Genomic DNA, 23,144 nt, shown 5'->3' with positions numbered 1-23,144 from the left:
ACCGGATTGTGTACTCCTGTAATTAGGGGTGTTTTCAGGTTCCACGCTCTCACAGCTGAGAGATCAGAACTGTATGGTGTGTCTAAGAAGCTGACCTCAGACCCGATTCACACCTGAGAAGAAATATCCCACTTATGGAATTCATGATCCAGCCAATCATCAGGAATTTCTATTTTTTTCTTTTTGAAGGAGTTCTATTTGGTACTTTTGTTTTAATATTTAACACAGAACCTTCATCCCTAGAGGTACAAACCCAAGAACCCTTGGTGTGCTAGATGGAACCTTCTACATCTGTAATCTAAGCAATGCTTTTGTAGCTTTGGAGTGCTAAAAGGAACCTCCCAGCAACATCAATTAGGGAACCTTTTGAGAAACCCAGGAACTTTTTTAGGAACCAGAGACCGTTTTAAGGACCCAGGATCTTTAAATTAATCAGCACAGTAAACAGGTACAAGATCCTGTGCTCACGAAACCCCTGTCGGAAGAGTTATACTGTACATGCAAACCAATAAACCGAAGACCCTTATAGGTTCTAGATACCTCCACATATTTAATCTCCACCTCCAGCACCATTATTGGATAGTTTGCTTCTGTTAATGCTTACGGTTCCTCTTCTCAGTCACACAAGGAACCTGTACAGGAACTGTGTATGCTCTTACAAGAGAGGTTCCTCAAGGGTTCATTGAATGTAAGGGTTCTAGGTTTGTGAAGCGGTTATATCATTCCTAGAAGGGAAACATTCTGTTGTAGGGATTTTTATAGGCTCCTTCAGAGAAGAAACTTCTTCATCCAGTCGAGTTTGAGACAAAGTTGAGGTTTGGACTTGAGGCTTGGAGGATAGAGTAAGAGTTTTGGAGGGAAAATATTTGAAGGGGGGATTTTGGGGGAGACGGGACTACTTCGATGGGTTCCACGTGTTATATTTGAGCTTTTAAAGTGGAAAGCATCGGAATCTGGGTCTGGGCTCCTAATGCATTCCAGCACAGACCCGGCTTTATTGATTCCTCCTGCGCTCTTCAAAACAATGGGTTTATTTTGAGGACGTTTATTTTTTTTGGAGGGAATCGTTGCCCTGCGTCTTCCGCGTAGTGTCTCGTGTAGAGATGTAGGGTGAGAAGTTTGCAGGAACCGTGCAGAAACTCACGGATGTTTTTCATTTGTTGTGTGCAGCGCCAGCACCTCCAACGTGGCCAAGATCGAGGAGATGGAGCGGCTGCTGAGGGAGGCTCAGGCTGAGAAACACCGACTCCTGGAGCACAGGGTGAGCACCGTTTTCTGAATTCTCCAAATCCATCACCACCCACCAATCCGTCCGCTCTGTCTCAGAGCCTCAAATCTGTCTGTAGAATGAGTTCCTCTTTAACTGTGAGCATGTTGAAGGTTAAAAGTCCAAACCTCGGAAACCAGATGTTCTCCCTGTAGTTACAGCGGCGCTGATGAAGCTAAATCTAGGGTTTCACAATAAAAGCCGTCAGCCGTGTGCGTGCAAAGCTATGACAATAACGTGTAAATTTAAATAGTTTCGGTTTATACGACCGATTTATATGAACTGTTACAACTGAAATGTTGTTACTTGCCAGGATTTCGGATTTGAATACATTTGAATATTAATGAGTGTGTAATGTTAGTTTGTGTCACATAAAGCATTGTGAAAATTTCTTTCTTTTTATCGTAAACATTTAGATTTCTTTTTTTATTATTTACCCAAAGTAATGTTTTATTCTTGCTGACATTTAGCTCCGTTTTACATAAAAAAAAAAATCCACCATCTTAAATCATAAATATCTTTCTATTTACTATACACATTCACTACATAACAGCATTTTAGAGACTACGTAGCGCACTGTTAGACCGATAGAACACAATCTGTTGGGTTCAGATCATAAAACGATTGCGAAAACGTTTGTGAATCCAAAATAAATCCATAAATTAAGATATTCCATAAGAAGTCATGGAAAGGAGGAACAGTTAGTGTGTTTCTGTGGGCACCAACGCTGGACGATTCAGCTAAACTAATCACTGTTTAGTTGCCGGTCTGTGGCCTTTTATGGTGTTTTGTGGGCGTGGCTAAGTTGAGAACTGCGAACACGCTTGGTAATTTATGGCCGTTTATCAACATACGCACTCAAGCATGAAGAATATCAGGGAAACGTTTGGAAACCTGTTGGGAATTTTTACGTTCGGTTTAGCGAAAACATTAACACGCAACTAAAATAAATGTTTTTTTACGTGTTCAGGAGCGAGAGATGGAGGTGCGGCGTCAGGCTCTGGAGGAGGAGCGCAGGAGGAGGGAAGATCTGGAGAAACGACTGCAGGAGGAAACGAGTCGACGACAGAAACTCATCGAGAGGGAGGTGAAGCTGCGAGAGAAACAGAGAGCTCAGGTGAGAGAGAGAGAGAGAGTAGTGATCCGTATTCTACACACTGTATATTGTTTTTACTTCTGTATAAAATTTATTAATGGGCAGGGCTACACATGAGCTCAAGTTGTGATGTCACAAAAACAGTCTTCATGGCTTTGGACCAATCACAGCTGATATGTAAATGATTAGAGGATGACACTGTGGTAAGCAAATACCTTTAACTACAGAATCTGCATTTAAACCTAACGAGCTAACAGAGCTATCATTAGTGATGAACAGAACTATGGTTGGCATGGTAACATACGATTTTTCTGAGTTTAACTGAGGATGTATTGTGAATCAAATCTCTAATTTGCATATTCATGCATATTCATAGATCCGAGTGTAGAGATGTATTTTTTAGTCATTTCTCGAGCGGTGTTTGATCACACACTACATACCTTCTATATGCTCTTCTCCACGCTTCTATATGCTCTTCTCTTCTTTGACCCTTGACCCCCATCTCTTCATAGTCTCGTCCGCTGACCCGTTACCTGCCTGTGAGGAAGGACGACTTCGACCTGCGGGGCCACATCGAGTCAGCCGGACACAACATCGAGACTTGCTACCACATCTCCATCACGGAGAAGACGTGTCGCGGCTTCCTCATCAAGATGGGAGGAAAGATCAAGACGTGGAAGAAGCGCTGGTTCGTCTTCGACCGTAACCGCAGAACGCTGTCTTACTACGCAGGTCAGAACGACGCACACCTCGGTTAGACGTATATCCGCTTGTGATGAGTCTTGTCAAACCTGATGTCGTATTGTTGCCGTGGTAACAGATAAACACGAGGCGAAGCTGAAAGGAGTGATCTACTTCCAGGCCATAGAGGAGGTCTACTATGATCATTTAAAGAATGCACACAAGGTAGGAAAGGAAATGTCATTTCTGTCCGTTTTAAAGCTTTAATAATGTTGTTTTTTTACTAATTATTTTGATTACGGTTCATGTTTCAGTCTGACGTAGGAAACTGTGTAATGCGCAGCACCAGGAGGATACTCGGTGGCCATATTGGAAGGCCGTATATGAACATTAAACAAAAACCCAGGCATTTTCTTTGGGTTTTTTTAATACACCAAATACGAGAGAGAAATATTTCCTGTGTAAAAGTTACGAGTCGCTGCTGTTAGCTTGTGGATGGATTGTTTCGCACTATAGAAATGATTATTAGCTTTATTAAGCTAGTTTTAGAAAATAACAAGAATGCTACGAATCCTCTGAAGTGACGTGGTGGGTATTTTTAATAAAACATGGCCACCAGTTACTATTTCTTAAAGAAGCTTTGACGAATTGATGCTTGTTAATTTTGCATTTACGTTTAACTAGCTTAAAAGTTAAAATACCGTCAAACAGGCACCATTGAGACCGTATTTGTCATGTCCACCCTGGGCAATAACTCCCCAGACCACTAGAGGCCACCCTCATTCATTTTTTAAAATTCTTCTTTTGTTGTCTGGTCCTGTCCTTGATTGTGCACACCTGTTTTGTGTTCCCCAATTAGTCATCCTATCTAAATTCCGTGTTTTCCGTCTTTAGTTATAGAGTGTTGTGTGTATAATCGGTACAGCTGCTGGAATATTATACTTGCCCTGTGAGTGGTTTTTGTTTTTATGTTGAGTTTTCTTTGTGTCGCATCAGTCTAGTCCCTTGTTTTAGTTTTTCTTGTTTTTGCTTCCTTTTTTTCATTGTTTATTGTTTTTAGTAGTTGATAATAAAGACTAGTGATGGGAAGTTCTGATCATTTTACCGACTCGGATCTTTGAATCCCGTTCAGCAAAAGTCATTTGATTAATTTCAGCAGAATATAATTAAAATCTGTCTCTGTATCTCTCTCTCTCTGTCTGGAAACGAATCACTCTCTCTTAGATAACTCGTTGTTCCTGAGTCATATTAAAGATTCGTTCAAAATGAACAACTCATGACTAATAAAGACTTCTGCAATTGCATCCGATTCCCTGGGCTTTCATGACAGTGATGGTTGCTTTAAGTTAGCCGCTCTTCGCCACACCACGGTTAATCCAGTCAGGGGAATGCAAATTTATGAAGACAGCTAAAGAAATTAAGCAGGAAGAAAATGGTGAACACTGTGCCAAATATAAACCTTGTCGTACTCCGGTTGTTGGACTGAAACCCGAAGAGTTGACGAGTGACATGTAAAATCTGTAGCGAACACTATGTATCTTCAGGGTCTTAAATAAAGGTTGATCATCCGTGATGGGGCGAGGTGTCCTGCAGAAACTCACTGACGTGGTGATATCCGAGTCGTTTACATGTACACGTAATGATACTCAACAACGCCTCTTATACATTCTATTTTTGTGTCTCTGTGCTTACGATTTAATCGTTAAATGAGATTTTTGTAAAATTACGATCTGGGAATAATCGATATCGCGCAAGTCTAGTTTTCAGATGTTTGTTTTCTGCACCACACGGTGGCAGTACTGAGTTATTTCTCCATTTCTGCTCCTCAGAGCCCGAATCCATCCTTAACCTTCAGCGTAAAGACTCACGATCGTGTGTACTACATGGTGGCTCCGTCTCCCGAGGCCATGCGGATCTGGATGGACGTCATCGTCACAGGAGCGGAGGGATACACTCAGTTCATGATTTAGACCTGCGTCGTGATTTTAGCCCGTGTGTGTGTGTGTGTCTGTGTGCGCGCCTTAAAGACTAAAGATTTATCGACGTTCCTGTCGTTTTCGCATGGACGTCATGTGACCAGCGTCGTCACTGTGTTATATCCTTGTGGAACCGTGTGCAGTGTAAAGGTTTCATACAGCCGTTTTTTGTTTTTGTTTGTTTGTTTTAGTTGGTTATCTAAAGTGCCTTCAGATTTCAAATGCCATGCTTTATCCACGTCACCCCGAAATGAAGGATTCTGATTGGTTGTGACATCACACGCACATGACTGAACGTTTAAACACGGCGTCATCTTCCACGTTGTGTTTCATGAGGAATTGATTACATTTTAATGTGTGTGTGTGTATGTGTGTGTGTGTGTTGATCCTCAGGGATGCACAGGTCAACAACAACATTAAAGGTGCAGTCTGTAATTTTTAATAGTGTCTTAAACCCTGCGATCATTTTGAAGATATGTTAGAAAAATCATTTGCGATGTCTCCACAGAATTAGCTCCGCCTACGAGGCAGAATAGATGTGTGTAGCCCCACCCCTTATACCTAAAAAGCAACACGCAAGATGTACGTATTTAAGGAAGGAAGAGCTGTTGGTTGTTAGGCAATGAAAAGTTTGTTAATGCTTTCACTGCAATTGCAAATCACTTTTCAGACAGCAGGAGGCGCTAAAAAATTCCAGACCGCACCTTTAACGCTGTTTCTTTTAAATACCAAAGAATTCACATGAAATTACACACTGTATAGTGTGTGTACAGGTATACAGCCGGTGTGTACGTCAGAGTTCAGACTATAGTTTTAGTTTTGTAATCTTCACATTAACGAAAGGTGCTAAAAGACGTATACTTTCATTTTTGTTGGAGTTTTTTTTTTTCTTTTGGGTAATGTTGCCAAATGCTCTGGAAATTCAGCAGTATTTTAGAATGTTGAAAACATTTTATCGTGTCAATATTGGACGTACTGAGTTTGCAGGATCTGTCATTTGGGTTAGAAACCACCTTCACTTTATACATATATATATATGTGTGTGTGTGTGAGTGTGTGTGTGTGTATATATATATTTTAATAGGAGAATTATCCCAATTGCTCTAGTACAGTGTATATTACTTTCTCTGTGTATGTTTTATATATATTTGAAATATAAAATATATTCTAAAATATTGTCTAAAGCTTTCCAAGCTCATTTTAAGGCTCACAGTTCAGCTTTTCACCTGCCTCTCCGCTGCATAAAGAAAAATTTCCTAAAAATATCTGCGCTAATGGTTTCTATTAACCGTAAAAATGATTACATACTGGTGGAGAAAATGTTTAATGGAAACCATTTTCATTCAGAAAAGTCAAGAACTCTTCTCTCCTGGACAGACACATACACACACATCACCAGCAGGGGGCAGTAAGAGTCTGCGACGCTCCAATAATGGGTGACTAATAATAATAATAATAATAATAGTAATAATAATACTCTGAATGCTTTTCTCTGTTGTATATTTCACTAAAAGATTTGAATTTTCTTATTTTTAATTGTTATTTATGTTGTTACTCTGCATGCACCTGTATTTTTGCATCCAAAATAATAAAATCAGGACACAAAGACACGCCTACAGAAGCCCGTGTGCTTATTTCTCATTATTGTAAATTCATATGATATTGATTTGATTTGATAGTTTATAATGTCTATAAATAAGGGATAAAACACTTGGTGTCATGCTGTTAAAGGAAAATAATCCTCTTATACCATACCAATAACTGACATTTTTAAATATATTTAACTTGTTAAGTTACAGAGATGTAAAAAGAGTCAAATCATCTGTCCTGAAGATGTCTGAGTTACAGATTTAGTCAAAGCGCTGACAGTGGAGACTCCTTCCATAAATAAGGAGTTATATAAACATCTCCTTACGCCGTTCCTCATCCGTCTCATGAGGTGTAGAGGTGAGGAGAGGAGAGACGCGGAGATTCGAGGCTGACTCTGACTCTGACCTCTCATCCTGTGTGGTTCTGAGGCAGTGATGGAGGAGGAGCTCCTCATGAGGAGACATGTCTCTGAGGGAACACGTGGGGATCTAGTGGTTTATGTTACGGCTGATCCCGGGGGAACTCTGACCTGCGCTTAGAGCAGCAGCGTGACGTGAAGAATTTCTGCTCTGTGAAGCGTGAATATTTCATCAGCATTTCTTTAGCTAATGGGACATTATGACACATTTTATGGGGGTTGGGCTATAAATTAGAGTCTGTCATGTTTAAACAGGAATGATTTAACAGAGCCAGTAAAGAACTGCAGTGTGTGTGTGTGTGTGTGTGTGTGTGTGTGTGTGTGTGTTGGGTGTTAAAATATTTATTATATTTTAACCAAAATGAACATTCCTGAACAAAATAAAAATTTAGAGCATTCTGTACTTTTACAATTATTCTTTCCATTTGTTGCTATTGTTGTTGTGGTGAAGCTGGTGAAGCTATAGCGTTAAGTTTTCCCACAGAGGAGTTTACGCTTCTTTGTGGTTTCTCGCTAACACGCACAAATGTACAAATGCATTAACACACACACGTGTCCTTCTTCCCACCACTTAGTGTAAATGATTTATGGAATAGAGCACACAAGATGGACGTGGATGAAATATTGATGAAGATACAACAAACATTTTAGTGTATCAGAATTGAAGTACAGGAAGTGACATCATCATTTGATGCTCTACTCATTGCACAGTATAACACAGTTATACCATATTACGGACAGATTTAGTAGCAGTAGTATGTTTTTTGCTCCTTGCATGCACTCGAGGCGACGTGTACACGTGCTTCACACTTCGCACTAGACACACACCAAACCCCACCTCCACTTCTGACTGGCTGACCTACTGAGGTTGCCATGGAGATTTATGTAGTGGGACAAGCCAGTGAAAGAAGGGTGCATGTTTTCAATGCCCCCCCCCCCCCCCCCCCCACACACACACACACACACAAACACACATAACAGGATCTGCAACCATCTCGTGTGTCTCCTTGTGTCTCATTTTTCAGCGGAATCGTCGTCTCTTCCAAGCCCACACACAAAGTAAGATAATAGCAGTCATTTTCCCTAATTAAAAAAATCCCATGCACTTTCTCAGAGCCTGAAGCACTGAGCGGATGGATGTTCAGGAACTAGTTCACGTTTTCCCTCAGAGACGAGTCAGAGATCGTTTCTTTTCTTTTTTCAGAAAAACGAGATCCGGTTGAGATTATTCCAGCTTCATTTGAGCTCTCGTTAATGGAAAATGTTCCCCTTTTAAGGGAAAATACGACACGTTCTTTAACGCGTCGCGCGTAAAGCCGCTGTTCAGCCCGAGATAAGTATAAAGCCTTATTCAGACGGGGTTAGTTTTCCGTACAGAGGTGTGTAGTGTACTGTATATTATTTCCCGCCTTTAAAACATAGCGTAATAATCCTTTGCTAAAAGACGTGTCAGGCTTTTTCTTCCGTATAGAGACGCTCCAGGGAGCCCGGGCTCTTTTCTATCTACTCTTTATTTTTTACGTTAAAAATGCAGAACAATAAAATACAGATTGACGTGTAAGAGACCAAACGTTTTCGGAGGTTTTAGGGGTTATCGCGTTCCTATAAGACGTTATTTAGTCATGTGACCTACTAACGTTCGAGCATGGCCACGCCCCCTACAACAAGAGCTTATTATCATGAACAAAAATATCACAATTACTACAGATTAATGCAGCATTACATTACATAATTAACTAACCCTGTCCAACAGAGCTTAGGGATCGACTGACATTTCTGCTTTTTGGTTTCTTCAGTTCTCTCTCTCTGACTACGTTTACATGGACAGCAGTAATCTAATTATTGACCTTAATCTGAGTAAGATAATAACGTGATTAAGGTGTTTACATGAGTCGCTTTTAGAATACTCCTGTCATGTTCCCATTTAGCATGTTATAGAACATAATTAGATTAACAGCCCGCGTCATTACGTCACCGCGCCACGCCGTCCGACGTCCCTCCAGAATTTCACGTATCAACATACAGTTCATCTTCGTTATGGGACCGTATACAGTTTTGGGTGTTTTTATTTTTTTTTTTACGAACGCTTTAAGTGCAGTTAATTATTTGTCATGCTGTACGTGCTAATAGACAACTGATTGAAGCCATATAGACAACTGCTTGAAGCAGTGGGTGTGTCCCAAATCACGTAGTTACCATCTATATAGTAGCCGAGATACATGTATTTTTCCCCACTACAGGCCTATAGTAGGAAAGTATGCGGTGTGGGACGCGGCCGAACTCTCTTGTTCACCATAAAATGTAAAACTGCCGTGTGTTATTGTGTCCTGTCGCAAAATGCGGTGAAAACTCTCACACGACGTCCATAATGTGATTAAGGTGTTTACATGTCACTACTACACGTCCATAATGCAACTAAAACGGGAGTACTCCACCTGTCTTAATTCGATTATTGCTTAATTCGAGTATGACCTTAATCAGATTAAGGTAAGTAAAAATTGCTGTTTACATGGTAGTTTCTTAATCAAAGTATGGTCTTAATCGGGTTAAGAGTGGATTATTGTTGTCCATGTAAACGTTTCTCTCTCCATCTCTCTCTATCTCTCTCTCTCTCTCATTCTCTCATCTCTCTCTCTCTCTCTCTCTCTCTCTCTCTGTCTGTATGTATCCATATCTATTTTGTATATTTTATTTTGTTGCTATTTGGTGAGCAGGCTCAATATTTCACCCTGTCTAAATCTCTCTCTCTCTCTCTCTCTCTCTCTCTCTCTCTCTCACACACACACACACACACACACACGCTCAGGTGAACACCAGATACAGTGTTTTTTATTAAAAGCACAGCTAGACGCCGGTCCCCTGACTGCTTATTTCTGGCCTCAGTACCGATTTTCTCCAGCAGGAGCTTATTAATTGGGCCTCCCCGAGAGCCAGGCGCTGAGTGGGAGCAGCTCGGGCCCCGAGGAACCCGTCTGGCACTCAGGTGGGGTCCGAGGCTAATGAGGACTCGAGCAACAGCTTCTCACTCGCTTCTGTGTCAGCTCGTCTCAGCTGTCAGGAATTATCGTGCCACTTTATTGTCCATATGGGTCCTGAGGCACAGGCACACACACACACACACACACACACACACACACACACACACACACATGTATGGATACACTTCATTATTTTTAAATTATTTTATTCATCCACAGATTAAATAATAATAATAATAATAATAATAATAATAATAATAATAATAACGTTTATACTGAGCAGGTTGCGATGGTTTTAATAATAATATCTGGTTCTTCTTCATTTTAAAACAGCATGTCCTGAAGTTTTTTATTTCTTTAATACCACCGCAAATTTCCAACACTTAAATTTTTTAATCCATAAAAGAACACCACATTTTCTCTCTTTCGCCGTGTTTCTGAGACACCACAAAGCAGCGTAAACTCCTCTGTCCTGAAGGTGTCAGAAAACTTAAAGTTACAGCTTTACCTCTGACTTTTACACAGCGCTGACACTGGAGACTCCTTCCATACATGTTATATAAAATAAACGCCACCTTACTTTAAGAAAAATTCACCATTACAATGATTTATTCAGATCAGTTTATGTGCCAGAGATTGTGTAGAATACGTTTGGGTTTTTTTTGGCTCTGTCTGTTCCAGTCTCTGTTCACAGAAAACTAGGGCACTTCACATTAGTCACACACGTACCCCCCCCCACACACACACACACACACACTCACACACACACACAAACGGCGGTTAATGAATGACACAATTAATCTGGGTAATGCCTGGCAACCCAATTAAAAATCAAACACAGCTTTACACAACACTGAACTAACAAAGCAAGGTAGCTACAGACACACACACACACACACAGAGAGAGAGAGAGAGAGAGAGAGAGAGAGAGACCGGTCTGGCAGGTTTTCATGGTTGAATGTTGTGGTATTACATAAGCCCTTTAAAGCTGAGAGAGAGAAAGCATGAAATGACTGCACCATTACAGTAAGGGCTGTACCAAATCATCACACACACACACACACACACACACACACACACAAACACACAAACGCACACAAACACACAAGCACGTGCAGCCACACATGCAACAAGCGCCGCCCTACATTTAAAACCCCCTATCTCATTTACATTCAGCACGCACACACATACACACACACTCTCTCTCTCTCGCTCTCTCTCTCTTTATTAGTGCTGTGTTCAACACCACTGAAAACTGAATTCAAGTTAAAACTAAAAAATATGTTGAAAAATCCATCTTCACTTTGATCGTTTGAAGAATTTCAGTAAACAATGTACGAAACCGCATCACATTTCAGTTCTGGATTCTGATTCCGACGTCTTCAGGACAGAGGAGTTTACGCTTCTTCAGCGGTTTCCCTGTAACAAGACAAGCAGCATATTATTTTCTCTCATTAAAGAAAGAGAATAAAGACAGGATGGTGAGGGAACGACTGTTTATAGCTGCTATAACGTAAGCGAGAACAGGAACCGACTCGTTTTGCGGGCATTCTACAACATTATACATAACTAGAAATGGATAAAAAGTAACAACAAAAAGGCTTTGTTCTTTACTAAAGGAAAAAAATGACAAAATCGTCGACAAATTGCTGTGGCGTAACACAAATAATCAAATAAAACACAAATAATCAACTTCAGGGTGGTAACTGTAACTCCGCCCAGATGGGTGTGTGCGTGTGCGTGTGAAATGGATGGTTGAACATTCACAGTCTGGAGCCACTACGAGTCATCGTACTCACAGCATGTTTTTTTATTCATAAATTAGTGAGACAGAATAAGAAAAAGAAGGAACAACAACAACGACAAAAAACCAGCAGGAAAGTTTGTTATGACTAAAACAAATGTGGCTCAGTAGTGATGCTAAAAATATCAGTAGAAAAACATTCAGTATTGAAGAGAATGTTATTGTGCTAATATTTGTTTGAAAGAAAGAAAAAATCCAGAAGGATGAGAGTCTTCAGTGTCCCTGAGGACGGCAAGACGGTCGACCTTTGACCCCTCAGGCTTGTCCTTCTCTCTTCTCTCTCCTTCATGAGCATGTAGAGCGTATGGACATTTTCCTGATGACGTGCTACATTCAGATCTCCGGCGTAGTACTCGGGACCCTTTTGTTTGTTTGTTTGTTTGTTTGTTTGTTGATGTTTTTGCTTTGTTGTTTTAAAACGTCCTACATTTTTTGCAAGTGTTTTAAAAATCCCAGAATAATTAGCGTCCACAGTGAAGCTTTTCTTATAGAAAAAGAGTACGAAAGACGTCAGGAAGAGCTCAGTGTATAAAAAAAGACGTGTTTTTAGTAAGTGTTTTTAAAAAAATTTCTCAAATAAAGATTGCGTTCCCTGATCCAGACTGTTTGAGAGTTTGATTTCCGGGTGTCCGAAGCGGATATTTTCTTGTAATTCCCAGAGAGACGGTTTTGCAGCTGTGTTTCCGTGAAGTTTTTCATCTTTTCGTGAAGTAGTGCCAAAGACCCTTCGCTCTCATTTCAGGAAAAAGAAGAAAAGAAGAATCTCCAGAAGGACGGGTAGAGATGAAAGATTTTAATTACAAAACATTCTTAAATTCATCGCTTTTTTTAGGTAGTGAAATAGCATGATCGGTGTTTTACGTATCCTTTCTACATACACACTAATTATATAATGTGTAATATGTGGCACGTTACAATACGTCAGTGCAGAAACAATTGAAGGTGTGACGTCCTCGGTGGACCGTGTGATCTGTTAGTTGTATCAAAATACAGTCATTTTGGTTTTTAAAACTTACATTATGATTAGTTCTACTTCCTGTTTTGTGCTACCTTCGCGTTTTTGTTGCCTGAGGATCGGACCGGGACTTTGGAGACGGGAATACGAGTGCGAGCTGGCGTGTTAGTCTTCGAGGAAGGGTCGGAAGGGTTGTTCGAGGTCGGGCTGACCGGAGAGGACAACGCCCCTTGGCTGGAAGAGTGAGAAGGCGGCTTTTGCCTGACGCTGATGGGAATCTTGGACTCTCGTGGAAGACTTGTGCTGCCCTTTATGGAACGGAAGGAAGAACACAACGGTTTCTGAGAAGGCGGAGTCATGTTTAGGTCGCCCGTCGAAGGTGTAGGTGAAATTGTGTCATCGTCATCTGAGCCGACAGTGCCAGGACTGTCGAGGTCGTAGAGGTCATAGAGTGCATCTCCTGAGCAGCTATCCCTCGGTAGGCCTTCACGCTGCAGGAAGACACTGTCCTCATCTTCTGGTCCGGGTGTCGGAGAGTCCCAGTAGCCTTCGTCACTGGGTGGGACGTCCTGGAGATCTTTATCAATGGGTGGAGGAGAAGGGCGAGTCAGCTGCTGCTGTTGTTGTTTGCCTACTCTGCTGCTTCCACTCACAGGAATCTTACTAAGCCCCAGACTTTTTACCTGAGGAGGTCGTTTATCCTGCCGAGTTGAGAGGTGAGGTAGATCTGGGGAATCCTCCCCTTTCTGAGGGAGCATGTGCCAAAGTCCTTGCATATCCGCATCATTTACACCTTCCGGACTGGCCATTTCCTCTCCGCCACCCATGTAGGCCACTATCCCGCTGCCTTGCGGAGTTTTAGTCGGTGGACAGACTCGATGACGCGATGGCGTGTAAGCGGACAATGCTATTAGACCAGTCACTTGTGAAGGAAGTGGAGGTTTGGCCGGAGAACATCTCTCAGCGCTTACTTGGAGCCCCCCGTTGCTGCTTCCCGTTCCACTGCTGGTGACGCTGCCTCCGTTCCCGGAGTCCTCTTCTGGTTCTGCGATGATGTCTCCGCAACCGGTTAATGAATCGAAGCTCTTGAGCGAAGTGACGTCCGTGAACATGGAGCTCAGGCGATCTTCAGAAGGGGGGTCAGCCAAGCTGTGATCCTGTGGAGGTGTCACGGAAGCAAGACGGGCCGGGCTGCCATGTTTGTCTCTGACAGGTTCCTGTGTTTGAACAGTGAGCAGAGACGGAGCTGGAGACTTCTCAGCAACCGGTTGCACTGGAGCAGATGAGCTCTTCGCACGTTCCTCATTACTGTCCTGCAAAGCGGGTTTCTTCCAGGTCACAGCATTGTCTTGTAATATTTGTATCGGGGGCTCCAGCATAAGTGTCATGCTTTCTACGTCCACATTTTTGGAACTGCAGGACAAGATCAGATCGACTCCTTTCGTTTCTTTGACGATGTCCTGGATTTCGATCGAATCGTCACGCGATGGAGGTTTACGGCGCCAGCGTATGCTGTTGAACAACCCCTTCAGCCCACGTCCTCTTTGCCCCAGCGTAGCTGCCCTGTCACTAATACGAGAGCTATTGCGCCGCAGCAAGGAGAAGAAGCTGAAAGACTTGGTGATGGCAGTACACACAGGAGCAGCGGCGGCACTGTTCAGACGGTCACTGCTGGCTGACTCTTCTTTCCCGTGGCCCTCCAACTCGGACAGCTCATCAGTCGTCGTTAAACCGTCGTGGGTTTTGCTTCTAACGAGCTCCTTGTCAGTTGCATCCCCTTTGTTCCTGATGGAGAAGATGCTCGGCATACCGCTGCCGGACCTGCGCTTGCCGAACAGTTTGAAGGCAGCTTTGTTGATCTTTCCGGATGGCTGGGGGTCACACGGAGGCAGTTCACTGCAAGTGATCGGTATTTCCATTACGGCTGTTTCACTATTCTCTCTAACTCCTTTTATTGTCCTTTACTCTGTCACTTCGACTCTCTCTCTCTCTCTCTCTCTCTATCGCTCTCTCTCTTTCTCTGTGTGGTTCTGCCTCCTGCTTTCGCCTGTTGGTGTTCTTTTCTCTCGCTCTCTCTTTCTCTGGCAGCTGCTCATGACGGTCTCTATGGTAACTGGGAGGGCTAAGCCGCTTTCGTCAGCATTAGAGGCAAGTCGTGGCTCTTTTCCCTCCGCCTCCACCGTTCCCACCTCCCCCTTTTCTTCACCCTGTCAGCATCGCAGATCCTTCTCCTCATTATTCATTTCCCTTTATATGTACTGTATATATATATCCATGTACAGTATATCCTCCCGTCCAACAATGAGGTCGACATGCACCGTGTTTGTCACCAAATGTAGAGGAAACATGAGATCCATGCAAACAAAAAAAGAAAACAAAGAGCTTTTCTTTCATTCGTTTTAACCCATATCTGGCAATCAGTACTAGAGAAAATCCAAAAGCTTCAGCGGAGTGTAACTCGGAGCTGCTCCAGTGGCATGGAATTTGAATAAAACAAATAAGTGGAGAATTTATAGGGAAGTAGCAGAGCTTATTTAGAAAAGTCTTTTGTTGTTTTTTTCCCAACACACACACACACACACACACACACACACACACACTTGAAATGGCTCTCAGTATTGCCTAATGAAATTTAAATGAGATCAAGATGCTGTTCTTGTTGACGATCCGGACCTCGCCTGGACTGCTCAGTTGTCTTCCATGTGCTCATCTCATCGCTTAAAGCTCAGGCCATCTGCCTTCAGCATATGGGCACAGGGTGACTTCAGTTACACTCAACTCTGGTGGAGAATTAAAATCGTGTTAGAGCTGAAAGGTTTTGGAGTTCGGTGTCCATTTCTGTAACCGTTCATGATTAAGCTTCTCCATTACAGATTAAAGGAGTCACTGAAATGGACATTCCTGTGAACTCCTGGTTGATTTTTAATAATAAGTTACTTTCCAACAACCAATGAAATTGCAGTCTGCTAGCTTTATATCTTCTTTTGTGTGTGTTTCGTCTTTGTCCTACTGAGTACCTTGGCTGAACCCTTCAGCTCTTTAACCCCTTGTTGTCTTTTCACGTCCTCCTCCATCTCCCGGCTTTTAAAGATGGACTCCCATCTTCCATCTCACTGAAACAATGGCTGCAGTTAAGAAGCCCTGAACAGAGAGGTTTCTCGCCCTGAACACCTCCTCTTTACTGTCCAAATCATCCAGGTTCGTACGTTTGAAAGCATTTTGGTCTCCAGATCAGTGGGTGGCGCTGTGCAAATGACGTTTCTGTCAGCGTGGAAGGAGTGTCCTGTGCCCTTATCAATGTGTCCTTAACCCATTTCTAATAATTGTCACTAAGTCTGTTTTGGGGGGTTATCTGGGTGCAGGAACCGGAGGTAACCAGAACCACTGGTTTGTGTTTTTTAATACCCTCCCATAGATTCAGGAATCAACAAATGTTTTAAAAAACAAAATTTTTAACTCCATATCCATCCTGATGAGCAGGAATTCAGTATCAAAGTCTTGCTTTATAATATTTTTCTTACGTTTATTTACGTCAGGCAAACCTGGGCAACCATAACGTTACCATCACCGCAACGTTAACAACCACGATGTGTTGATCTGTAACTCTAGCTATCTGTAACATTAATTCTAATAATTTGCATATCAGACCTGATTGGTCCACTTATTTTATGATGACATCATATACTAAGCTGACTAAGCTGTAGCTCCTCAATTAAATCAGTGGAATGGGATACGGAATTACTCAGAAAGACTGTTTTGAATAACTTTGCTGAAAACATCTGTGTATACACTGGGAACAAACGCTACAGGATGAAGTAACAAACGACGTATTTGAGGCCCACTCCATCTCGGCAGCAGAACATCGCTGTCTCTGTCAGAGGGCTCCATAAAGTGCTCCATAAAGGCTGAATGGAAAATCAGAATAATAGAGCAGGAGGTACCATTTGCGTGCGAGTTAATAGCACTGCTCTGTTTGTACAGTCTAAATTCTAAAGATTATTCAGTGACTCGTCATGTCGCGCTCTCGGCTTTCAAACGACATCGATGTTCGACATAAAGCCTACTGACCAGCAGACACAAAGAAGGGTGTGTAGAAGGGAGAGAATAAACAGGCAATAAATAGTATGCATGTAACAGTTACCCTCGGTTAGCCTCTTTTCTGTCTAATACACACTGCTTATGTGTGTAACTGCTGAATTAAAGCTCCTACTATCTTAATATTATTTTTTTTGGAATCATAACGCAACCTGTTGCTGTTTTAAATTAAAAATGTGCTGATTCATTATATATACAGTGTGATGAAACGGTGAGATAAATCGCAAGAGTGCGCAAGAGTGCACAAGAATGGAGTCATTCAGTGGACGAGTCGGCTGTTTGACTTGACTGAACGTTTAGCTGAACGTCGAGAGCACACGGGTGTTCAGATATACCGCAGCTCGAAATGTGACACGTGACATGTGACATACGTCCCCTAACGTCACTCTTTATTTGCGAAAACATCCTTTGAGAAAATGTCAACGAGTTGTTTGGCAGCTGAAAGAGTCGACTCCTGTTGTTGATCTGAATCAAATGATCTGACTCACTGCAAAGAACCAGAATTCTATACTGAGAGAGTAGGTGTACAACATGTAAACACCGAAAACCACCAGAAGCAAATGATAAAACCTAGACGATGAGATGGTGTGTGTTTCTGGAGTTCTTGCCGGCACGAATTAGATGAGTTCGAGCGTCAGGATCGCTGGAGAAAAACGTCCGAAGCGTCTGAGCGGTATATAAAACAACATTAATGACTCTTACTCATGGGGACGGCGTATAAAGCCGGAATTAGCCATCGGTCTGAGGTAGCAACATTCCGGCATTCAACAGCATCAAGTCGCTTGCCAACTCACACAAACCCCACCCACTTAAATGTATCATCTCAAATCGTTTATTTCTGTTAGAAAAAGAAATACTGTGCAAGAACACAAACATCCAAAAACACATCAGCGAACCATGTTTATTGCTCACGAGCTGCTTCTGTAAGTGCAACACATTCCCCGGGGGCGGGACTTATACACTCTAGAGAGCATTGGACGAAAACAAGACGAGTGCAGGATGAGTCATCAAAAAAAAATTTAATTAATCAAACTATTAAACTAAACTAAGAATATATATCCAAAAACTATTTTTTGCTCCTAGTTATTCCACCAGATTGGTGAGCAGAACACAACGGACAGCCACAAAAAGCTCTGAAACACCAAATCTGATTTGTAATTATAACGCAGTGCATTGTGGGATTGAATGAGCATCTTTTACATTTGAACACCATCATCTCTGGGGGAGTGCTTTACTGTGCGACGTCTTTATCCTTAAACGAATCTAATCTACTGTGAGTTTCAGGAGGTGGCGTTTATAGATTACAGTCCAATACGCCTGCAGTCCTGTAATCAGTAGATTTATGTCTTTTTAACAAGATTACACACGGACACGCAATTGTTCCTTATGCAAATCAGGTCCTAATTCCTACATAAACATTCACACAGTCACTTTTTATTTATTTCTAAGCTTTTTATTTATGGAATTCATCCTTGTTGGCTCAATGAGCTAAAAATGTCTATAAAAACGTCCTCTCTGGACGTTTAAAATCCCCGTGAAGTGCCTTGAAACACTCAGCGTTATTCACTGACACTGGAGACTCCTTCTGTACACGTTCCAGAGAAGCTGCATAACTGTAGAAATGTCCATATGGACAGTTTGAAGACTCTTTCTCTCACAGAGATTTGAATATGTATTTCATACTTAAGCGTTTTATTTATTGACCGAGTGGAACAACTTCCCGTAGATGTTTCCATGGTGAGTGAGTTTGAATTAACAGGTTCTCTGCTAAATTTCTCAGCAGGGAAAAATATTGTAAACACACCCACACACACTACATACTCGTTTTACAGAGATTAGTTTGAAAAACCCTGGAGTTCTCCTTTAAAATTCTGCACAATGTTTTAATCTTCTCTATAATCCTATCAGAGTCTGAGACAAAAGTCTCCAGGGTTCAGGAGCGATAATCACTCCCAGGACTTTTCGGAGTAAATTCCCCATCTGGGTTCGGAGTCTATGCTCTCCTTAAAGACTTTTAACCATGTCGGGGTTGATGGTGATGGATGAGACTCGTTTGTGGTCAATACTGTTGGGTCTGTGATTTATTGCAAATGTAGATGATCACCGATAAATATGACCCTGAACATTGACCTCTGTGAACTTCACTAATGATGCATGACTGCCGAGGCTCACGGTTTCATGTCGAAGGCATTGTGTGGGGTTTATGGACATCAATCTTCAGCTTTTCTCCATCGGATGGTTAGGGGGCGTTTAAGCAGTATCACACAGAGGGTAGTTTATTCCAGATATCTGGACTGAAAATCACAAAAATGCTGGATACAGTACATAAAAGTACTATTGTTAAAAATGTCATTATTAATATCACAAAATAATGTAATATTTGTTTTGATTTATTTATTACCAGCGCTATGTTTATTTCTATGTTCTTTCTCTGGTTCCGCCCCCTTTGCACACACCCCTTAGCTTAAAAAGGGGATTGTTTTTGGTAGACACTGAAGACGTTTGGGTTTGAGATCAAAAGATGAATATGAGGCGATAGATCAGAATTTCATCGTTCACTTCCTGATATTTACATCTAGACGCGTAACAATTTAGAACACGGCACCTTTTGTTTGAACCCGCTCAATTTTTCAAGTGATCAAAAATATTGGAACACATGACTGACGGGTGTTTCTTGTTACCCAGGTGTGTCCTGTTAGAGTGATTGTTTAAACAATTAATAGATCTGAATGTCTACTCTTGGTTTGAGCACTAGGTTTCAACTGTGAAGACTGCATTTGGTGTTAAGAGGGATAAACCAACATGAAGACCAGAGGAGCTGGCTATGGGAGAAAAGCAAGCTATTTTGAAGCTGAGAAAATGAAGGACAAGCTGCAAAAGAAAGAAACAACTGGTGTACTAACAACCAGACATGGAATGGGTCGGTCAAGGAAAACGACAAGTGATGACAAACATTGTGAGAGCTGTGAAGAAAAACCCAAAAACATCAGTCAGTGACATCACCAACAACCTCCACAGGGCAGGGATCACAAGAAGAGCAGATCTAAAGAGGCCATACTACAAGATGCAGACCACTCATCAGCAGTAAGAATCAGAAATCCAGATAGGAATTCACAAAGAAATACAGAGATGAGCCTCAAAAGTTCTGGAACCAAGATGAACCTCTACCAACGCGATGGAAAAGTCCCAAAGTGTGGAGAAAGAAAGGATCTGCTCATGATCCAAAACATACAAACTCATCTGTGAAACATGGTGGAGGTAGTGTCATGGCTTGGGCTTGCATGGCTGCTTCTGGAACATTCTCACTAATCTTTATTGATGATGGAACTCATGATGGTAGCAGCAGAATGAATTCAGAAGTTCACAGGAACATTCTGCCACCAGTTTACAGATAAATGCGTTCAAATGAATCAGGAGGAACTTCATCATGCAGCAAAACAATGATCCAAAACACACTTCCACCTCAACACAGGACTTCATCAGGGGGAAAAGTGGAAGGTTTTAGACTGGACAAGTCAATCACCAGACCTTCACCCAACTGATCAGCATTTCACCTCCTGAAGAGGAGACTCCCAACCTCGCCCACTTAAATTTGTGTGGTGAAATTCTCATCATGATTCAGACTTAGCAAACATGATTACTCTGTGAGAAAGCAAATAAAAGAAAGATTTTAGTTGATGATTTCCATTCTCTCTTTGTTTAAACATTTTAATTTTCTTCTTTTAGTTCTATTGACATTCTTTAAAAAAACCTCCTCGCCTCTCATTCTGGACTATGACACACAGCTCATCTATACTGGATTTACATTAGAGAACACATCCTTCTATTTATTTATTTATTTTTTTAATACTTGGCGGACCTCGCTGATGCCAAATATTCAGACACACACTCGCACATATGTTCTTCATCTATCTCTCATCACTGATCCTGACCAATATACACATCTCAGTCCTCCTGTGTCCCTCAGCAGGTCATTCGGGCCACGCCGAACTCCAGACTGACGACGGCCGGCTCGCTCTTGGAGCCGAACGAGCCTTGGAGCTCCGTGTAGCCGTTCTCTGAGGCGCTGCTGCCCTCTACAGTCCGTTCTCCGCTACTGCTCCGTGGGACGTCGTCCTCTTCCTCCAGCGCCTCTTCTCCGTAAACCTCCTCCTCGTCTTCGTTCTGCTGCGCCTCCTTTCGGCTGACCGGAGCCCCGAGGATAAGGGACCGCGGTCGAGGAGGAACACTGCGCTCGTTCTGATGGTTCAGAGGAGACGTGCTCAATCCGAACTTCTGCAGCTTCTGCAGAGAGAAAGCAGAAAAAAGCTGGCAAGACGTATATCACAGAGTTGTAAGCAAGGTCAGGAGATATCTACTCACCTCTTGCAGGCCTCGCACAGTGTTCTCCAGTTCCTTGTTGCTTTCTTTGAGCGTGAGAGTGTGTTTGAGGATCGACTGGCGCGGGTGCATGGCGCGGTCAAACTGGTGGTACATGTTTCTCCAAAACCTGAGGCATAAAAACACTTTGTGTGTTAATTTATAACTTTAAAATTTATACCTACGTTCTGCAATTTTAATAACTGCCCTTCAGTTGCGTTCATTTACACACAATCTCTTTCAGGCTGCGATAAAATCACACTACAGCGCTAAATTAATCTATTTGCATCGACTCCGCCCTCTATTTGATACTAAATTAATCTATTTGCCTCGACTCTGCCCTCTATTTGATTCAAAATTAATCTATTTGCATTGACTCCGCCCTCTATTTGATACTAAATTAATATATTTGCATCGACTCTGCCCTCTATTTGACACTACATTAATCTATCTGCATCGACTCTGCCCTGTATTTGATACTAAATTAATCTATTTGCATCAACTCCGCCCTCTATTTGATACTTTCATGTAGAAACGCCCCGATTTGCATATTCATTGACGCAAAACATATGCGATTTTGCTCATGCGGAAGACGCGAGATCCTCTGTACAGCCTTTTTTTTTTTCACTGAGATGTTAAGTGACTCCAGAAGCGTAATTTACATTTTTATGAAATGAAATGATGACATAAGGAGCGTACTTAAAGTTCCAGGGTTGTGTGGAAGGTTCCAGAACCGGGTATGATTCTGCGAAACTCGGGCTGTACACGGGGTTGAGGAAATTCTGCTGCTCGCTTAACAGGTGAGCCCACAAGGAGTACGTCCTCTCTTTTAACCTGCAAACACACACACACACACACACATGGTAGGTATATAATCGCCTAAAAAGCACCCTCAGCAACTTTTTAAAAAAAAACAGCGTTAAATATGCGAGTATTCGTTGGTTATTCGTGTCTTTCCACACACTCACTGAAGCTCCTCTCTCTGCCGCTGGTTGTTCCCCAGGAAGTTTCCGAACTGACACGAGTGCACGTGCTCGTGGATCTGGATGAGGAACCACTCGCTGAACTGGAAGGCCTGCGGGAACTGCTCGGTCAGCTGCCACACGCTCTCCAGGAACTGCGTGAAGATTGGAGATACCTCCTTCGGGTCGCCGTCCAGCTGGTCGCACCTGAGGAGGTCACGAAAAGACATCGGTGAGACAAAGAGGAAGACCGTACGGAAGATCTCACACACTCACGTGCTTATACACCCACACACCTGTCTGCAAACTTGTGTCCGAAGGAGATCCAGTCTTTCTCGATCAGCACCTTGGAGAACAAGAGAAGAGGAAAATTTGCTGCTGAGAAGAAAAACCAGGCTGAAGATCAGAACACGGAATCTCAGCTAGCTGTTTATTTATTTATTTATTTATTTGGTCATAAATAAATTATAAATAGTAAAAAAAATTAAACCTATCACTTATACCATTGCACATAAGTGTTTTAATAGGTATACATCAGTGATTTTGGAGGAAGGTTAGAATGAATTGAAACATAAACCTCCAACAAATCCAGCCCCGCCCATAAGTGTTCCCTCTGAAGCCACGCCCCAAAACATGTCATGCCGAGGTTAGACTTCCTGAATGATTAGTGCAGGATGTTGAGCTTGATGTTAAAATGATAACGAGTGTTTTAGAGCATGGTGGGATGTTGATGGTCCACATCGTATTGATGGTGTAATTTTATTTCCATTATAACAAAAAATAAATAACAAAACAAACAACGAATTACACAACTACATAATAATTTTAAAAATTCTAATAAATACATTCAGTGAACCGGTGTTTAGCATAATTAAAGGTACAGTCAGTCATACAAATGAAAACATTCCCTCCAAAGCCACACCCCCTAACATGTGATGCCTTGTCCTGATTGGTTGGACGTTA

The 23,144-nt window shown here is 42.0% G+C and overlaps 3 protein-coding genes and 1 long non-coding RNA gene across 15 annotated transcripts in view; 1 reads left to right on the top strand and 3 right to left on the bottom strand.

The window, feature by feature from the left end:
- Positions 1 to 2,943, bottom strand: part of LOC128599493 (uncharacterized) — a 7,400-nt gene extending 4,457 nt beyond the window's left edge. For 2 of the 3 annotated variants that reach the window (XR_008384418.1, XR_008384419.1), the window contains exons 1-2: positions 2,804 to 2,943; positions 2,230 to 2,360 (exon numbers count right to left, since the gene is read on the bottom strand). This is a non-coding gene — a long non-coding RNA (uncharacterized LOC128599493). Of the gene's footprint in view, positions 1,449 to 2,229; positions 2,361 to 2,803 lie in introns of all 3 variants that reach the window. The other variant, XR_008384420.1, reaches the window with a different exon arrangement.
- phldb2b (pleckstrin homology-like domain, family B, member 2b) overlaps positions 1 to 6,630 on the top strand; it is a 47,564-nt gene extending 40,934 nt beyond the window's left edge. For all 9 annotated transcript variants that reach the window (XM_053611112.1, XM_053611110.1, XM_053611111.1 and 6 more), the window contains 5 exons: positions 1,171 to 1,261; positions 2,238 to 2,384; positions 2,876 to 3,095; positions 3,184 to 3,269; positions 4,874 to 6,630. In XM_053611112.1, the coding sequence (XP_053467087.1) occupies positions 1,171 to 1,261; positions 2,238 to 2,384; positions 2,876 to 3,095; positions 3,184 to 3,269; positions 4,874 to 5,014 (685 nt within the window). In that variant the 3' untranslated portion in view covers positions 5,015 to 6,630. The remainder of the gene's footprint in view (positions 1 to 1,170; positions 1,262 to 2,237; positions 2,385 to 2,875; positions 3,096 to 3,183; positions 3,270 to 4,873) is intronic.
- Positions 6,631 to 11,353: 4,723 nt separating this feature from the next.
- amer2 (APC membrane recruitment protein 2) lies at positions 11,354 to 15,464 on the bottom strand. The gene is made up of 2 exons (XM_053612077.1): positions 12,827 to 15,464; positions 11,354 to 11,425 (listed from the first exon to the last, which is right to left on the bottom strand). Exon 1 carries the CDS (start codon positions 14,682 to 14,684, stop codon positions 12,840 to 12,842), a length of 1,845 nt encoding a protein of 614 aa, XP_053468052.1. The 5' UTR covers positions 14,685 to 15,464; the 3' UTR covers positions 11,354 to 11,425; positions 12,827 to 12,839.
- A 5,083-nt stretch (positions 15,465 to 20,547) lies between these two features.
- Positions 20,548 to 23,144, bottom strand: part of mtmr6 (myotubularin related protein 6) — a 14,488-nt gene continuing 11,891 nt past the window's right edge. For both annotated transcript variants that reach the window (XM_053611143.1, XM_053611142.1), the window contains exons 10-14: positions 22,478 to 22,527; positions 22,188 to 22,388; positions 21,919 to 22,053; positions 21,223 to 21,349; positions 20,548 to 21,144 (exon numbers count right to left, since the gene is read on the bottom strand). In XM_053611143.1, the coding sequence (XP_053467118.1) occupies positions 20,824 to 21,144; positions 21,223 to 21,349; positions 21,919 to 22,053; positions 22,188 to 22,388; positions 22,478 to 22,527 (834 nt within the window). In that variant the 3' untranslated portion in view covers positions 20,548 to 20,823. The remainder of the gene's footprint in view (positions 21,145 to 21,222; positions 21,350 to 21,918; positions 22,054 to 22,187; positions 22,389 to 22,477; positions 22,528 to 23,144) is intronic.

Source organism: Ictalurus furcatus, chromosome 23, assembly GCF_023375685.1.
Source record: "Ictalurus furcatus strain D&B chromosome 23, Billie_1.0, whole genome shotgun sequence".
NCBI lineage: Eukaryota > Metazoa > Chordata > Actinopteri > Siluriformes > Ictaluridae > Ictalurus > Ictalurus furcatus.
Note: the sequence above shows the minus strand (reverse complement) of the source record. Positions and strands in the feature narration are given on the sequence as shown.